Source organism: Ornithorhynchus anatinus, chromosome X5 (genome assembly GCF_004115215.2).
Source record: "Ornithorhynchus anatinus isolate Pmale09 chromosome X5, mOrnAna1.pri.v4, whole genome shotgun sequence".
Lineage (NCBI taxonomy): Eukaryota > Metazoa > Chordata > Mammalia > Monotremata > Ornithorhynchidae > Ornithorhynchus > Ornithorhynchus anatinus.
In genome coordinates this window covers 56916226-56934973 of record NC_041753.1, presented here as the reverse complement: position 1 = coordinate 56934973, position 18748 = coordinate 56916226, and the positions used below count along the sequence as shown (strand labels likewise).

Below are 18748 nucleotides of genomic sequence, written 5' to 3'. Positions count from 1 at the left end.
GTACAAGGTAATCATGTTGTCCTACCTGGGGCTCACAGTCTTAAGTCTTAGACACAGTCACAGTCACAGTTTTGAGAAGCAGTGTGACCTAGTGGAAAGAGCCCAGGCTTGGGAGTCAGAGTTTGTGGGTTCTAATCCCGACTCCGCCGCTAGTCAACTGTGTGACCATGGGCAAGTCACTTAACTTCTCTGGGCCTCAGTTCCCTCATCTGTAAAATGGGGATGAAGACGGTGAGCCCTACTTGGGACAACCTGATTACCTTATATCTACCCCAGGGCTTAGAACAGTGCTTGGCACATAGTAAGCGCTAAACAAATACCAATATTATTATTATTATTATTAATCTCCATTTTACAGATGAGGTAACTGAGGCCCAGAGAAGTTGTGACTTGCCCAAGGTCACACAGCAGACAAGTGGCAGCGCCGGGATTAGAACCCACATTCTCTGACTCTCAAGCCCAGGCTCTTTCCACTAAGCCATGCTGCTTCTCTGTAGAAGCACATCGTTCAGACACATCATTCAAGAAGCTATGGTGTCATATTGACGGTGGCCGTCTGAAAGAGTAGATTTTGCCAATCACCAAGGCATCTCATTACTCTCCATTGCAAGCCACATCCTAGCCAGAATACTCCTGAATTGTATACTGGGAGCATGCCGTCAACCAAAAGCCCTTGGGAATCACAAGGTGGCTTCAGAGCCCAGTGTGGCAGAGTGGGCTTGATCTTTGTTGCACGTCAAACACAAGCAGGAGGAAGAGGCCAGGGAGCGATATGCAGGCAAAACGAATAGAGTTGCAGATACCCATTACCTGGTCCGGTACGTAATCTGTATCAACGTCTCAGAGGCTGTTGGCTCGGTAAGGTATTTTGGCCCCTGGGCCATTCACAAGTGTGGCTCTCCAGAAAAGTTGATCACATCGGGAGGTCACTCCCAGTTGGAATGACAGAGTTCTGGATCAAGATTGTTTCTCACTGTCCTTCACTTCTCAAATGACATCAAGTGAATGCGTATTCTCTCACTAATGCATTTCTCCATAATGGCCATAGCCTTGCTGACAGGTGCATTCAAAGGTATGGAATGTAGGGTCTACTTGCAGTATCCTGTAGACAGAGGACTCTTGAATTTGCAGCCACTTCATGCAAAGACAAAGGTAAAAAAAGACTCTCATCCATGAGCTTTATTATCTGTGGATGGTTGCACAATGGTAGTCAACATTCTTGGAGACAGGTAAATAGTAAGGACTTTCTGGGTGCTGAGCATTGTACTAACAACTGGGAAAGCATACACAGGTGGGAATTAGACCCAGTCCCTGAAATGTTTTGCCCAAGCTGCCAAACACTTTGGGATCACAATCGGAAAGAGCACAGGCTTGTGAGTCAGAAGACCTGGGTTCTAATACCGGCTCTGCTACGTTCCTGCTGTGTGACCTTGGGTAAGTCACTTAACTTCTCTGTGCCATATTTCCCTCATCTGCACAATGATGATGATGATGGTATTTGTTAAGTGCTTAGTATGTGCAAAGCACTGTTCTAAGCTCTGGGGGGCACGGGGAGATTCAAAACCTGTTCTCCCTCCTACTTAGATTGTGAGCCATAGGTGGGACAGGGACTCTGTCCAACCTCACTACTTTGCCTCTACCCCAGCGCTTAGTACAGTGCTTGGCACATAGTAAGCGCTTAATAAATACCACAATTATTAAGGGCAAAACAACAGCAACAAAGAGAGCAACTGAAATAGCTCTTTTCCAAGTACAGCTGTGATGAAAAGCATTTGGGATGAAGAGCAAAATGAAATTAATTTTCCCTTGATGGCCCAGCCCATCTGAAGGAGATCAGTGAACGTAGTCCCCTGGGTCATATTTCTCATGGAGACTTCTTGGGCCGGAGAAGCAGAGGGAAGGATCCCGGTCTACTTCCCTGGGTAACTTAGCCTTTCCCACTCAGGAGAGAAGTGTCAGTGATATGGTGCTTGGAAGTACCTGAAGGGCCATGGACATGGACAAATTCCATCACTTTTAACTCTGCCTTTTCTCTCCCTAGATCTGCAGCCTCATGAGAGGTGGGATAGCCGAGCGGGGAGGTGTGCGAGTGGGCCATCGGATCATTGAGATCAATGGACAGAGCGTGGTTGCCACACCCCATGAGAAGATCGTCCACATTCTCTCCAATGCAGTTGGGGAGGTAGGAGCTGTGGTCATTCTATCAGGGGGAGGGAAGGGAGAGCCCTTAGGTAGCCCCCACCTCTAGGCCCTGGTAGTAATAGTAGGAGTAGTAACAGCCGTAGTAATGGAAGCAGCGTGGTTCAGTGGGGAAAACCCAGGCTTGGGAGTCAGAGGTCATGGGTTCTAATCCCGGATCCACTCCTTGTCAGCTGTGTGACTTTGGGCAAGTCACTTAACTTCTCTGGGCCTCAGTTCCCTCATCTGTATAATGGGGAATAAGACTCTGAGCTCCACGTGGGACAGCCTGATCACCTTGTATCCCCCCCCCCAGGGCTTAGAACAGTGCTTTGCGCACAGTAAGCACTTAACAAATGCCATCATCATTATTATTATTAATGGTATCTGTTGCTCTGCTCGCGTCTCCTCATTTTTCAGGTGCCTCCAATCGTTGCCCACCCATCTCCACATCAAGCAGAAACAACTCACTGGTGCTTTGTGGGGGCATTCAGTCAGTTCTCTCCCTCCTACCTATCCTCACTCCTTTCCCGCTCCAACCCAGCCCACATATTTTGCTCCTCTAGTGTCAACTCACTTTCTGTTATTCACCTGCTGTTGACTCCTCACACACATGCTCCCTCCTGCCTGGAACTCCCTCTTCCTATATATCTGACAGACTAGTACTCTCCCCATCTTCATAGTCCTGCTGAAATCCTCTCCTTCAGGAAGCTTCCCTGCCTAAGCTCTCATTCCCTCACCCTATTTCCCTCCCTACCACCTCGCCCGTGCATTTAGTCCCACCCGCAAGCACTTAGCTACTTCTCTTATCCCCACCCCCACAGCACTTGTGTCCTTAGCCATATACTCAGTTGCTTCCTTTAACTGTAATTTATATTAATGTCTGTCTCATTAGACTGTAAACTCCTTGGGGGTGGAAATCGTGTCTACCAACTGCCTTGTACTCTTCCAAAGCACTCAGTACAGTGCTCTGCCCACAGTCAGTGATCAATAAATAGCATTGATTGGTTGATTGGGCCTTGGGTGCAATGCACTATAATGGGTCCTAAAAAAGCACTTCTCTGCTCCTTTCACAGATCTCCTGGGAGGGAGGCTCCAATATTTATCACTCCTCACAAAAAGCTTTCTTCAGACTGGACCTACCTCTCTCAATGTGGGCTACCGATTTTTTTCATTCTGTCCTCAGTGGAGATAGAGACTGGCCAATGATTTTCCTCCTGATTGTTGTTTATGTCTTCTTTTAAGTATCTCAGTTCTTTTAACCCAGCTTGCAACAGACCCTGACAGTAGCTCTTTTCTTTCTCCCAGATCCACATGAAGACCATGCCGGCTGCGATGTACAGACTGTTGACTGCCCAAGAGCAGCCAGTTTACATCTAAGACCTTCACGATGTGCATGGAGGAGATCTCTCCTCACCAGTGGTTGTGTTTCTAGTGCTGCAATTTTGTGTCTGCAGAGACCATGTCTTTTCTCACTCTTACTCACTCTCTCTCTCTCCATTCTGTTGTGTTTAGGAAGAGCATTTTCCATGAGTACTGTACCTTCTCTTTTTCTCTATTTTGTATCTTGTTTAAAACAAAAGACAAATGTAGCTCTGTGTGCAATCCCTCACAGAATAGAAAACAACTTGACCCAAAGATTCCAGGTGAGATTCCGAACACAGCAATCCTTCCAGATGGTGCATAGGGTCAGCTGCTATTCGGGAGCACCAATCTACTGAGTATCGTGGTGAGAAGAAACTCTCTTTCCCAAACAACTTAAACCTCGTGACAGGATTGAGTCATGGGTGAGACATGGGTGAGTGTGGGAGCCAGCCCAGCAGGGGCTAACATCTGGTTGGTTTTTCTTCAGTGCTCATTTTCAGGAGTATGATGGTGAAGGCTGATCAGCAGATGTGTTGGAGAAGCTGAGGTGTTTACAATGACTCCCAGGCTTACTTTTCCATTTTTCCCCAAGGTTTTGGAGCCAATCTCCAGAGTTTCCTGTGCAGCAGCTTGTTTTGTCTTTTTAAATCTGGATGTGAACAAAGGCCTCCTAGCTTCCCGAGTAAAGGAGACTGAAAAGAGAAGGCAAAGAGGTGAAATTCAACATGGGCATACTTCAGCCTTGCTGCTACTTACCAAACATCTTCTGGTCCACAAAGCTCACACCCACCCCTTCAACTCACAGCTCAGCTGCAAGGCCCCATCCTTCTTTCCCCACCTCTGTCCTCCACGTGGCTCGGGATACCAGTGGGACCAATCCTGAGTGGCAGAACGAAGCCTGGGCCACTGCTGAAGGTGCCGCCTACCCAGTGACGTGCAGTCCTCCTTGTGGGTTGGATACTAACGACACTCCTTCAGGGAGTTGGGGTGGGGACAAGGCTACAGCAACACCACAGTGATCCCAACTGGAGCCACAGCCCCGAGGAGTGGGGGGCTGGGCAGTGGGATTCAGTGGGATTGCAGAAATAGTGAGCAGGAGCAAAATGGGGAGCCAGGGAGATAGACCACAACCCCAGATTTATTCCTGGTTTCTTGAGAGAGGAGTCCTTGAATTTCCTCTCACATAGGCCTTAGATTTTCTCAGCCCAAGACTTGATTTTCATTTGTCCTTGCCAAATGTCTATTCTGTGCTCCGGACCAGATGTTACATCCTAATTTGCAGGTCTAGTATATTCAGATTGTGGCAGGCCTATTGCTCTAGATGAAAATCGTATACCTCCTATCAATAAAATGCCCCACTGCTCTATGGAAGTGGGAGAGCATTTAGCTGGTGTTTCACCACATCCGCTTCGATCAGGCACCTCATATCTGTGGACTTTTTTATTTCAATTCAGAGGAGATGGCTCAGTATCATCGTTACACTGAGCCAGTTTTCATGTACCATTGATCCAAAGGATCTTTCATTCTTTATTTTTGTTCGTGGCCTCAGTAGTAATAGGTGAAGAGAAACTAGTGTAGTGGTGGATCTTAATATGATCTGTTCTGTGCATGTGGGAAATGTATTCATGTGTTAGCTGAGGTAGGAGTTCAGATATATGGAAACAGTGTCTTGAGATCAAAGGTGTTTGGTGGAAATTTATTTGGGGAATCGTGGGGTGAGGTGGAAATAGGTCATTGAAAACAGTTTAAGTAGGAGGACAAAAACGAGCCCCCCTCCTCTTCCTTCAGATGGGGTGGTTACCCAAGACCTGTAAGGAACTTGAATTAGTGCTCTGTTCTAAGGGAGTTTCCTGCTGAAATCAGAGCATTCCAATGCCTTGAAGTTAACAGAAGTTGAGCCCTCAGCCTTTCCCTAGGATAGAACCTACACCTAATGAAAACATCCGTCAATTCAATGGTATTTACTGAGTGCTTACTGTGTACTGAGCACTGTACTAGGTGCTTGGGAAAGTATAGTTCAGCAGAGTTGGTAGATGCGATCTCTGTCCACAAGGAGCTTACAAGCTAAGGAGGAATTTGCAGTCTACAGAATAGGAGTAATAGTCCATTGAACATTGGCTAAATCAAAATTCAGTTTGCTTTAGTGAAAATGTGATGATGAGAGAAGGGAAAAGATTTATCTGCAAGCACCGTTGGAGTCAATTTAAAGTGTAAATGATTAAGGCAGCACTCACAGTGCTCCCACCAGAAGGGCAAGATGCCACCCTGCAAAGGTGATCCACCCCATCTCTGAATCTTGTGCAACACAGTAAATGCTTGATAAATACCATTGATCGAAAGGCAGAGTGGCGATTTCAATTACGTTGCTTGTAGGGACAGAAAAGGGAGAGGATATTTATTCCTCCTGGCCATGATTTGGGTCTCATTGAAACTGAAATGGCCAATTTAGTAAGCTGGCATAGTTTGCAGGTGGATTTCAGTGTCAAAGTGATTCATAATGTTCTAAGCCCTCCACTGGTATGCACTGCAGGAAATTGGTGTTTCCCCAGCTAACCGTTTACTGCAATCATTGGACTGAACAAGTTAGACCGTATACGGTTTGTGAGTAGAGATTTCCACTGTAACGGGTTTGCCATGTTCATTTGAAAAATGGCTTTTCCTGACTTTCCCATCTGTACTGTAGTAGATGTCGATATGGCAAATAACATGTACACTCAAAATGATGTGCAGAACAGTCTTCCCAAAAGTTGCCTGGGTTCAGGAAATGCTCACAACTGATGGTGGTGAACAACTCCCAGGTTTACCTGCCTCCTGTACCCTGATGTGGACTCAGCAAGAGCCCAGCCCCAATCCCTGAAAGTGGGCTGTGCGACCTTGGGTCAGGGCATAAGATGGGATGGACTCAAAACCATTCAAGTTCTTCCTTCCTCTCTGTTCCCCATCCTCACCCCAGGGCTCTGGTAAATTCTCAAGGAAATACTCTTACAGGTGGGATCTGGTCTTGGGCCACTTTTGTGGGATGATTCTTCCCTTCCCCCTCACTCCCTTTGCCTCTAAAAACAAGAGGAGGCAGCAGTTTAAAATTTTTCCTCATGCATAGGCCCACCACAGTTTCCATAATAGTCTCCTCTCCCCTCAGATTTCCCTTTCTCTGGGCAGTGAGGTCTGCGAGCTTGCTTCCTGTCACATAAGTGTTCTCAGTGTTTACATTAAGGGATAGATCCTGTCCCATTCTTGACTGCATTCACAGGTTTGAACTTTCGTTTGTTTGAATCTCATGATCATTCAATACTTGGTTTGGGTTTACTTACGTGCAGGACTTGGGTTTTTGTTTTTTGGTTTTTTTTCCCCTAATCAAGTTAGTGTCTGAAGACGCTGATGTGGGTGTGAGATCTCTTGTACATATTTAGCACAGTACCTAGATTATGGCGTTGTATTATTGTTCTGTAAAGAGGGTGAAATAGAAATTCTTGTAAAGCGTTGGGAAAAGTATAGTATTGTATTTGTAACAATATCGTTCTTTGTATACACTAAACTCAATGATCACTATATATAAATATAAATAAATATATAAATAAATATATATATATAAAGATGTATGTGAGCCTGGAATGTGGATACTGCACATCTACTGAATGTAATTCCTCTGACATTTTTGGTCACAGGCCTCTGACCCTCCTTCTGTAACGCTGCTACAGTCGTTTGATTTTTCGGTTGTGACGTATTTACTGTGCTACCTTCTTTTATTTAACTGAGCGCTGGTGTCTGTAAGATTTGCAACAACAATAAAAAAAATACACCTTGGACATCGCTGTTTTACTGATCTTCATGTTGGAGATGTGAGAAGGACAAGAGTTGGTTGGGAGTTAGAGGGAGGAAGGAGGTGTGGGCCAAGAATTTTTCTTTCTCCAACATTGTGTCCCCATCTGGGACAGGAAGCCTGTGGGTGGCCCTGGTTTTATATATGTATATATAGTGTTTGTTAAGCACTCAATATGTGTCAAGCACTGTTCTAAGCACTGGGATAGATACAAGTTAACCAGGTCAGATACAGCTCCTACCCCACACTGATCTCACAATCTAAGTATTAACTCCCCATTTTTACAGTTGAGGAAATGGAGGCACAGAAAATTAAAGTGCCTTATCCAAGGTCACACAGCAGGCAAGTGGCAGACTCAGGATTAGAACCCAGGTCTCTGCCTCCTAGGCTTGCGCTTTTTCCACTAGGCCATGTGACTAACCCCATTTTCTACTGTTGAGCCATTGGGCATTTCTGAAGTATTGTCAGCCTCATCCCTGACCACTCGCCCTATACAATTTCAATGGCAACTTCCTGTAGCATAACCCTCCAACACATATGTACATACATACACACACACCCCTCCCCCCCTTTTATACAGGAGCCTCGAGGTGGCTGTGGAACCACAAAGTAATGAGGTTGGAGGGAAGCCAAGTCCCCCAAGAAGAGCTTTAATTGGCTCCAGTCCCCCTGGCACCCAAAGCTCCTCAAGAGGGCCGAGGGGGAGGTGATGGAGCCCTCACCCCCAAGCTAACAGTTGGGTGCTACGGCTCTGACTTGATAAAGGGGATACGTGCGCCTAATGAGTTGGCCCCTGAAAAGGGACCCTGCCAGGAGCTGACCCAGAAGCTAATGCAGTGACAGCCAGCATTTCTATTTCTCCTCTGCTGGCTGAGTTCAGAGAGACTCAGGCTGCCAGCCCTTTACTGGGTGAGGATGTCCCTGGGGCAAAGACATTGCTGCTCCGTCCCACTGAGACCCCCACAGATCTTTTTAGAGACTCGAATGAGAACTGATTGCAAGCCTAGGCCACCAAGGACTTTTTAACGGGACAAGTTGAAGGCATTTAGCTCCAGCTCAATCTCTCACCCCGCAGAGTTCTGACAGAGCTGCCGCTGGCAGAGAAGGTGGAAGGTGGGGAAGAGTACCGATCCAGAGAAAGCAGGCTGCAGTCAAAAACACCAGAGGACTCCCTCTTAAACTGCAGCTGCGGGAGTGAGCCCCAAGGCAACCACCTCCGGAGCACAGAGACGGTCTGTGGTGAGAAAGGGTTTCCTGCTGACAGTCTATCTGGTATTCAGGCAGGGAGGTAGAGGGTAGCCTGCTGTGTACCAGGAAGATGCCAGGAGTTTTAAAAGCAGCTTGCCCTATTCCCTCCAGCAGACCCCAGTGGGTGGCAGTACCCATTAAGGAGAGGAAGAATTGACAGAGGCATTAGCAGTCGAGTTAGTGGATTCCAGGAGGTAAGCCATTCACACTGTAACTTTTAAAAAAAGTTTGGGGCTGGGGTTTAGTAGTGCAGCCAGAGCTCAATTATCTGCAGGAAATGGAAGTAAATCCATGAGTAATTCCCTAATTTTACTTGTCTCATTACTAATTTACAAGCTTCAAAACAATGGCCCTCTCAGAGGTCTCAGAAAATTGAGAGGCCACCTGACCACATGGCAGATGACATTGGGAAAGGGGCCCCAGGTGGGGGCAAGGTGACTACCTCCCACACCCCAAGCCAGGGAGTCAGGCTCACCACCTAGCCTTCTCCTACTGGCCGGGCACGCCGTGTCAAGGACCAGCATCTTGTGGGCTTCAAACTGTTTCAACACTTCTCACTGCAGGGACTGACTACCAGAATCCTTACAGCTCTTTAACCAAGCAAGATTGACTGTGGTCCTTCCAGCTTCCTGCTCTCTCCCCTAATCTCTCTCCCTTCCCCTTCCCTCGTGCTTTCCCCTCCCCCAGCCCCTATCTTCCCCTCAATCCCTTCTATCCCTGCTCCTAATTACCCTGTCCCATCCTTCCCTGCTCCCTTGGCCCCTTCCCCCTCATCTGGTCTCCCTTCTCTCTGCCTTCCCTCTTTCCTTCCCCTTTTTCCTTACTTTTCCCGCCCCACACTTAGCTGGTAGATAGGAGTCAGTCTCCAGCCTGACTTCCATCAGGGGTGATGGCCATTAAGCAGATCAGCCTGGAGAGGCTTTCCCACAAATCCACTGCACACAGTAAGCACTCAGTAAATACCATCGATTAATTGATCCACTGGCTTTACATATGCCAGGCCTGGCACTCCCAGTCTACCACTTGCCTCGATTTAAGTAGACAGGCAGTGACCTGGCTCATGGGAGAGGTCAGAGGCAACTGCTTTGTCATGCAGAAGCTCTTTTTTGTCAAGAATTCACGCTATTTATAGTCTGCCCAGTGCTATGGAAGAAACCAGAACCTGGACAGACTCTTTTGCTCAATGCAGAACTCAGAAATCATGTTCTTCACCAGAAACATGATATTACACAGCCTTTCAAAGGAGAAAAACCTTTGAAACCTGAACACCAAATTTGAAAGGCAAGGAAATAGGCTAGATTAGTGCTCACCTTCTGGTGGATTTAGAGAGTAATCACATCACTGCTAAAGATCACCTAGAATCAAAAGACTTTCTAACGATTAGCAGGAAAACAACTGATTTCTCTTATGCGGCAGCTAGAATATTTCCTTCTTCAAATATTTAACGCTCTTGTAAGTAGTGAAAGCATGTTAGCTCAAGAAAGAACGATCTCAAACACAAAATTAATTTTCCAGACATGATGGTTTGTATAACCCTCTACAGGGAAAAAAAGAGTGAGACATTTAGTTTTTCACTTGGAAAAAGCAGCATTGGTTCATTTTATCCAGCCATGAAAGGAAGTCAAGAATACCATACCAAAAATGAGCAAATAAAATTATGATTCTCCCATAATGAGCAGAATCTTAAAGATGAAGTCACTTTAGATTCCCTGGGGCAGGTGAAAGCTATAATCAGTTTAAGAAGCACTGTAGATACAACTAAGTGAATAACGTGCATAGCTTAATTTTACAGGAGAATTCCCAGAAGCCAAAGCAGCTGCTACAGTAATTTTCCTTTTCTCCAGTATCTCTGACCTCCTCTGTTTGTTTTTTGTTTTTCCTCATCAGTAATGAGGCACTTCTTCACAACTCCCATCTGCCTGCTCATGCAATGTTTTTTAAGCTTCATTTTTCAGGCGTGGTCTGCAAAGATTACAGAAAACATGTTTAGAAGGAACTTGTGTAAAGCATTCCAATTTGAGTGGATCATTCATTCAGTCATATTTATTGACCTTTCCTGTGCGCAGAACACTGTACTAAGCACTTGGGAGAGTACACTAACAATAAACAGGCACATTCCCTGCCCACAATGAGCTTACATGGCCCTTGTGGATACTGGTCACTCCTTTGCCGATCTGGAAGTATAGCTACACACTACATTGCAAATGTTGCACCTATGTGGTAATAATAATAATAATAATAATAATGATGACATTTGTTAAGAACTTACTACATGCCAGTCACTGAACTCAGCACTGGGGTGGACACGAGCAAAGCCGGTTTGACACAGTCCCTATCCCACATGGGACTCACAATCTCAATTCCCACTTTGTAGATCAATACAGAGAAGTGAAGTGACTTGCCCAAGTTCGCACAAGTGGCAAGAGTCGGGCTTGACATAATGGTCATGCTGGTAGAAGTAGAAGATCGGAGAGAGCCTGGAGCATTTCTCTGGGAGAACCCATGCCCACCCACTTTGGTACAGAGCCATTACATTCTCCTCCCAGATCCATGAAGACATAGGCACCACTTCCAAGTGCTGAGACTCCACAGTCGGACCCAAGGCATAGGGAGGCTGGATATTTGAAATTAAAAACCTGGATACAAAGGAATCTGGTGCCATAGCAGTACCAGACAGGGGCAGACCAGCTGAAAACTGGACTGTCCAGTATGTAGGATATGGCTGTATATTCTATGGGCAATCTAGCCTTTCCCTGGAGAAAGGTGCATAACGCATTTGGTGGAACACTTGAAGCACCTTGTTAAAGGAACCACTTTAAAAAACTACATCACTTAACCCAGGACAGGGGCTAAATCTAGCACCTGGAGAGCATTTTGTTGATTTTATGTGCTCAGAAAAATTATCTTCCAAAAATACACATGCCCTAATATAAAACTATATGTAAAATGCCCTGATCGGCACCCAATCTGTGTTCCTGAGGGAGCTTGAAAGCAGCTGAGGGAATGTTCAGCTGAGGGAATGTTCCTGAAACCACCTAACACCAGCTGAGCTTCAGAGCCTGCCCCAGCGGTCCTGATGTTGGTGTGGACAGCTGACAACACTTCTGTATGTGTGGCCCTTGTCCTGGCCCTGCTGATCTTCTTTGGGGAATTTTTCTTCTTGAATTTTTTTTTCCTTCTTTTTTTCCTGTCTCTGTGGCACAGAAAAGGAAAAAAGGCAAGAGGAGGGAGTAAAGTCAACCAACTGCTCCTAGGGGGCAGGGAATGTGTCAGTTTTTGATTATATTTTACACTCCCAAGCGTTTAGTACAGTGCTCTGCCCACAGTAAGCACCCAATAAATACGATTGAATGACTGAACCCAGCTCAGGAGCCAATCCCAGAATCGGGAGGGGACTCTGATGTGACAGTACTCCAACCCGTGTCTGTGCCTCCCTTCGACCCTGCACACCCTCTATTGTTATTACTTTTAATATGTAGAACACAAGCAAACACCAACCTGTCTGCTTATTGTTTTATTATACTCTCCCAAGGACCTAGTCCAGTGCTCTGCACATAGTAAGTGCTCAATAAATAGAACTGAGTGACTAAGGTCCTGTCTTGAGTTCAGAACTTGGCAATATATTTTCATCTGCAGCCACCTAGTGGGCCAACGGGAGACGTGCCACAGAATGAATGGATTTCTTGTTCGGGATTCCCAACTGGTCCATTATTAGGCAAGAAGTGCCATGGAAATGACCCATAGAAACTACTCCAGAAGTCAACATTCCTCTTAGACTCCTCTCTCCACGTTACCTGGGGCAGCTGCCACTCAAGCCACTCTTGTTCATTCACTGATTGTAATTCTCAGTGCAGAGTATTATCATCACTTTTTATTAACTGGGGAAATGGACCTAGGTTCTCCTCAGGAATGGTGAATCTTCTTAACCCAAAGGGTCTTCTTCACCCAAACTCTCCAGCACATGCAGTACCACCAGCTCCTTCTTCAAGAGGGAGAGGCACAAGCGAGGAGATTTGGCTGCCGACGCCTAAACATGCTATTCCCTCATTCACAGGGATAACTAGAAGTTTGGTTGGTGAATTATTGATGTATTATTATTGAGAGTATTTGATAAGAGCTTATGAGCCAAGCACTGAGCTAAGTGCTGGGGAAGAAACAAGATAATCAGATGGGACCCAGTTCCTGTCCCACATGGGGTTCACAGACTAGGAAGGAGGAAGAAGAGGTCTCATTTCAATTTTGCAGATGAGGAAGCTGAAGCACAGAGAAATTAAGCGACATGCCCAAGATCATCCAGCAGATAAGCCTGAATAGCTTAATGTATGAGCCCTAACTAGGGCTAGTGTTAGAAGACTGTAAGATCACTGTGAGCAGGGAATATGTTTTGTTTACTGTTATATTGTACTCCCTCAAGCACTTAGTACAATGCCCTGCACACAGTAAGCACTCGATAAATATGCTTGAAAGTATTATTAGGGTTAGAGCTAAGGTATCTGAGCCCCGGCCATGACCACAGTTTTAAAACAACCATATTCACGGACCCATCAATCAACCAATTGATCCATGGCATTTATTGAACACTTACTGTGGGCAGAGCATTTGTATTAAGTGCTTGGGAGAGTACACGCTAATAGAGTTGGTTGATACATTCGCTGCCCCCAAATCCCTATCAGTATACCCTTCTCTACTTCCTTACTAACAAATGGCCAACTTTTGTGGTGATGAACTTTCCCAAGCACTTAATACAGCGCTCTGCACACAGTAAGCACTCAGTAAATATGATTGCATGAATGAATGAATCCTCATCACTGTGCTTGGTGCCTGGGGGCACTAGGGTCAAACTGCTTCAGGCAGATTCGCTCTCTATTTTCTGTACTTGGATTCTGGGATGTCCATTTCACTATGCAGAGATGTCCAAGCCTCCGGAGCACAGATGAGCAAAAAGGAAGAGATTCGACCTACACCTGGCAGTGTCGCCAGGCCAAGTGGCAGCCTGCGAAGGTGAGATGGGCTAATGGATTGAAGTTGCCCTCCACATGGGTTGGGAAAAATCTCTTGCTCAACAATTTGGGCCCAAAAAACCAAAGATGGGAAGAGCGAACCTGAGATTCAGCTGCAGAGTTGGTAGACATGTTCCTTGCCCACACCCACCCCTCATCCCCTTCCATCACACCTTAGGGTTTCTCTCCTCCACAACTCTACTCTATCACTAGAATACTGCGTCAAAGATGCTCCGGAGATCAGGATTAAGATCATTTTCACTCCGTGGGTAATAGGCTGCTTGATGGTGCATAGCGTTTAATTGTTCCTGAGGAGAAATCAATGCTGTAATTGCAGATCGTGGAACATGTTCAGGTCCAGAGCCTCCTCACTCTGTAATCTCTCCTGCTACATTCACTGGAAGTAAGTTATGAGAAAAACTAACTGCTGCCACTTGCTTTTAGCTCACAAACCTCTAAGCTCCCTGAGGACAGGAATTCTGTCTACCAAATGTACTCTCCCAAGCACTTAGTACAGTGCTCTGCACACAGGAAGTGCTCCATAAACACCATTGATTGATTGCTTGCCTGACAAGGTGGTATATTCTGCAGAAGTCCAGCCCAGATTAAACCAGAGACCACTTCTGTGATCAAAGAGAAAAAAATCCTTGGTCTGTCCCCTTCTTGAGATGAAATGTCTGAAAATGACAGGTCCTGCCAACCCCAACAATGGAGAGCGAAAGCTGTGTGTTGTCATGGGCTGAGAGTTTGGTTTCTGCTGCACATTCCAACTGATAGGCTTCACAAAATCCACACATTCCAACACACTTCATCAAGCAGTGCTGGGGAGGGAGGCTGAGCGCTTCTCCAACCAACTTTGGACAGGAACCACCTACCCTTCCCTCTCCCAAAGACACCCATGAAAGCCAGGCAGCCTCCTTCTCAGTCATTCCTATGGGGACTAAACAGCAGGGCAGTGGCAGGCGGGGGGAAGCAGAGAAGCAGCCAAGAGCAGGCTCCGGGTTACCCCACTTCTGCCTGCACCTCCCTTCCCTGTGCACAGTGGAGTAGCCTTTTCTCAGGGGAGACAAGCCAGGCTAACCAAATCAAGCCAGATCTTGTGCATATTTTGCAATACAGTTAGCAACGTGTTTGCAAATGTACTAGAGGAAGACACTTGTGTGGACCCACCTTCCTATCTGCATTGCAAAATAGGCACAAGCTTTTTTTAGTTCATCGTGATCATCATCACTATTTATTGAGCACCTGGTGTATATAGATGCTCCTGATCTGAAGGGAAGTAACACGCAGGTCAAAATAGAAACAACACTCTCACTGGGAAAGAAAGTTCCAGCTAATAAAAGCTCAACCGCATATGGCTTTCTCCTCTTCTGTCTAAGGGAATGAGAACCTGTGTCTCAGGACTGTGTCAGAACTACTTTATTTGTATTTTTCCTAATGCTTAGCATGCCGCTCAGCACAACAAAGGCAATTAACCAATAGTATAATCAATCATCAGAATTTGAACAGATTCCTGAAAAGAGAATGAGAATATAGCAATAGACTTGGGGAGGGCCATCCATAAAAAAAAGGTCACAGCTAATTTTAGCTCGCAGCTCATATGGTAGGGCAATTATGAGAACAATCTTGTCAGCTGCTGATAAAGTGAGCAATATTCCTGAGATGGAAGCAGTCTCCAACTAGAGCAGGGAACTGAATGGTTACATTATGACAAATCTTCCCCTGCAAGAGAAGATGCTCTCTAATGCCCTGAGATAATGGGCCAGGCAGCTAGAGGGTCAGCTATGAGAAACATCTCACTTGCTTGATTTTAGCCCATTTATATGCAGGACCTGAAGCTCCCTCTGTTACCAGAAAATCAGCCCTCTTCTTTTACTAAAGATGGGATGGCCTCATAGTCCTCCCAGCCAAAAGCAGCTAACCATCCCCTCAAAGTGGACAGCATGTGTTAAAGCCTGCAGGAGATGTGATGGCTAGAAGGCCTTTGATTTGGTGAGTTTACTCTGACAAATGGGATAAACCTGTAGGGATATTCCCCTTCCCCTTTACCTTGTTCCCCTAACTAAGGAACAACTTGTATACTCAGATCTTTTACTTGAACAACATTACCCCGTGCTGACAGCATGGAGGGGAGACAGAGAAGAGTGAGGGGAAAGGAAGGAAGGAGACAGAGATGCAGTAGTGGGAGCAGGGAGTGCTGAAAAATCAATTCCACAAGAAATGTAAATACTGAGTCTTAAAGCAAAGCATCAACATTTCAAACATAAACGCAAAATAAGATTTTTCATTTAAGTTACTGACTTTTCCACAAGATTCACAAGTAGTCTGTAGTCTGGATAGTTCTCTGTACACAGTAAGCGCTCCAGAAATACCATCAATTGATCGAGAAAGACAATCCACACCAGGAAAACCTCAATTTTCAAAATTCTCCTATTTTTTTAGGTTGAATCCAGGAAACCTCTCTCTCTATATATATATCCCACACAATGACTTCAGTTACATGCAACAAACATAACACACCAACTCCAGGTGTACAAATAATATGCTTTTATTCTCACTTTTGCATGTGGTATTTTCTAGTCTTGCAAGCACAAATAAACTTAATCAACATTTTCTTCTTCTATATACTTTTAATTAAAACTCAACATTTAAAAGCTCTGGGATTTCCCCAAAGAAAGTGATTTAAGAAGCACCCTAAAGAGAGACTTTAGCATTTCAGGAACAGCAGGGCTATTTAATCATCCTGCTTTTACATGCCAACTCCCATCCCGCTAAGCAGCAAGAGGCTGTCGGCAGCTATAAATAGTCTCTATACAGATCCCTTCCACTAGAGAGCCTTGTTCCTCAGTGAGGACAGACACTGGGAGCATTTCTACATAACCCCCTCCCACCCACCCCCACCCTCCCAAAAAAGCCCCACCCATATCAAAGCCCCTACTACTCATCCACTGTGTGGCACCCAGCGAGAACCAAGGGGAGAATGAAGGAACTTTAAGAATAGACAAACTCTAGCTGTGCGCCCAGAAGGTCAGGTCTGGAATATGTTAATTGCACCCTAATGTCCTCGGTTATTAAGCCAGCAGGAAACCAGTACCAGAGAAATAAACTTCCTGTAACATCATTCTTTTTGCTCAGGTGTTTCCAAAGGTTGCTCAAGAAATACAGCAGCTCAGTACTGTATGCAAGAAACAATACTTCACTGACATCCCTCACCCCACTTGCCCCTTGACAACACCTGCTCTTCCGCAGTGCTCGTCTGCCTGGTGGAGGGACACCGGGCCTAGGAAACACAGCTATTTTCCACTCAGAGCACAGTTTCTCGAACCACCCCAATGAGACTATGAGGCCTTTCAGGCTCGGTTCTTTGGGGTCTCCTTTCCACTCTCTGATTTTCTGCCGAAGTGAAAGTGCTCAGATCACCACAGCTCTCCAGGTGAAGCAGCCCGGCATGACGTCTGTACGGCAGCATCTGGGTCCGGGATGTACCTGGTCCAGCAGGAGTCATTATCTTCCCAGAAAGAGAGAGAAAAATAAAGGGGAGGGAATTGGGGAGGGGGGGAGAGGGAGTCAACCTGAGTATTCTTGCTCATTTTTTCCCATTTAAAATCTTGAGAATAAACTTGCCCTCCATAGATGAAAACAACTCAGAATGTCATTTGACCATTCTGAAGACTTCTTATACTTGCTTATTAATATCTGTCCCACCTTAAAAAGGGGGTGGGGTCAGATTCCGGCAGATACAGCTCAGTTGAGACACATGGAGGAAGCCAAGGGGGTTCAGGGGACTGAGCGTTATCTGAGACTATAGAGCTGATGGAACTTCAAAATATTATCCAGTGTTGGTATTGGCAACCCCCAACACACATGCATGCCAGAGAAAAATCGAGCAGGAGGACCAAACAGGGACAGAGCAACATACACACTGGAGATTGCTTCTGTCATTTCTCTCCACTGTTTTCTGTTCCCTTTCTTTTTAATTGCATGTAACTTGTTTTAACTCCAAGCTCCTGGCACCAATTTTTCCCTTTGACTCTGCTTTGTTTTTCACAGCGCTTTCTTGAAGTTCAAAAGGAGAGGGATTACGTATCAGTGGAAATTCAGAAATCTGAGCTTTCCAGAGGGTAGGGTATAAAGGCAATCAATATTTTCAGCAGTTGCAAGGAAGAGCAGAGCCGCCGGCTTGATGTGAAATTGTTTGTTTCCCATGTCCTCTCTCCAGGTGTCTCTGAAACGAATGATGAAAGCCTCAAGCAACCGTTTCAGAAAAATAGTCCCTTAATCTGGTTTATCAATGAAATTGAACATAGGTGCAGAGAGGTCATTTTGTAATCGGCATCATTTAGAGTCCTCGTGTTGCATTACATGTTCCCTACAGAGAGAAACTCTCTCCACCTGGCAGACCAGAAAACTTCCAAAGATAACGGGTCATGTTGAGCAGAGCTTCTGGGTGATAACACCTTAGGGCTAGAAGATTATGGCAAGAGCAGAGATGGAATTCAGTCGCCAGCAGCCTTATTGCTGCTCCTCCTCCTTTGAAAAAATGCTAGGAACCTATAGACCACTGAACAAATTAATAGCACAAACTCAATCAATGGGAGGAAGGCAGCCCCTCCTATAAAAAAAAGTTCTATTCATTCATTTAATCGTATTTATTGAGCACTTACTATGTCCCTCTAGACTGCAAGTTTCTGGCAGACTAGGCTTGAGTCTTCCATTCCAGTTATATTGTACTTTCCCAAGTGCTTAATATAGTCCTGTGCACACAGAACGCGCTTACTAAATCCCATGGACTGATTGACCAATTGATTAAGTGACTTTCATAGTATTCTCCACTCATCTGTTGCGAAGTCTCATGCACAGCATTGCCCCTGCTTAGTAGTGTATGCTCAACAATTTAAAACACTGTTCCTCCTACTACACTGACTCTATTTGTTATTATTGCTCTATCTCCACAGCCTGGACTGTGGGGCTCTGATTAAGTAATGTATAGCAGAGACGGGAGCCGTGTTGCAAATTTGGCTGGGAGTCACGTTTATAGAGATACATCTCACCACCCAACTAGCCTAAGGTGGGCCCCATTAAGAGTCCCACTTTGGCCTAGGGTGTTGGGACAAACTGCCTCAGAAGCTCTGAGGAT

At 45.6% G+C, this 18748-nt stretch overlaps 2 protein-coding genes across 10 annotated transcripts in view; one reads left to right on the top strand and one right to left on the bottom strand.

Annotated features, from left to right (window-relative positions):
* Nucleotides 1-7349, top strand: part of APBA1 (amyloid beta precursor protein binding family A member 1) — a 180450-nt gene extending 173101 nt beyond the window's left edge. For all 9 annotated transcript variants that reach the window (XM_029055285.1, XM_029055289.2, XM_029055293.2 and 6 more), the window contains 2 exons: nucleotides 2042-2182; nucleotides 3487-7349. In XM_029055285.1, coding sequence (XP_028911118.1) covers nucleotides 2042-2182; nucleotides 3487-3558 — 213 coding nt within the window. In that variant the 3' untranslated portion in view covers nucleotides 3559-7349. The remainder of the gene's footprint in view (nucleotides 1-2041; nucleotides 2183-3486) is intronic.
* Nucleotides 7350-16532: 9183 nt separating this feature from the next.
* Nucleotides 16533-18748, bottom strand: part of FAM189A2 (family with sequence similarity 189 member A2) — a 67969-nt gene continuing 65753 nt past the window's right edge. The window contains exon 11 of the mRNA XM_029056186.1: nucleotides 16533-17119. Coding sequence (XP_028912019.1) covers nucleotides 16916-17119 — 204 coding nt within the window. The 3' untranslated portion in view covers nucleotides 16533-16915. The remainder of the gene's footprint in view (nucleotides 17120-18748) is intronic.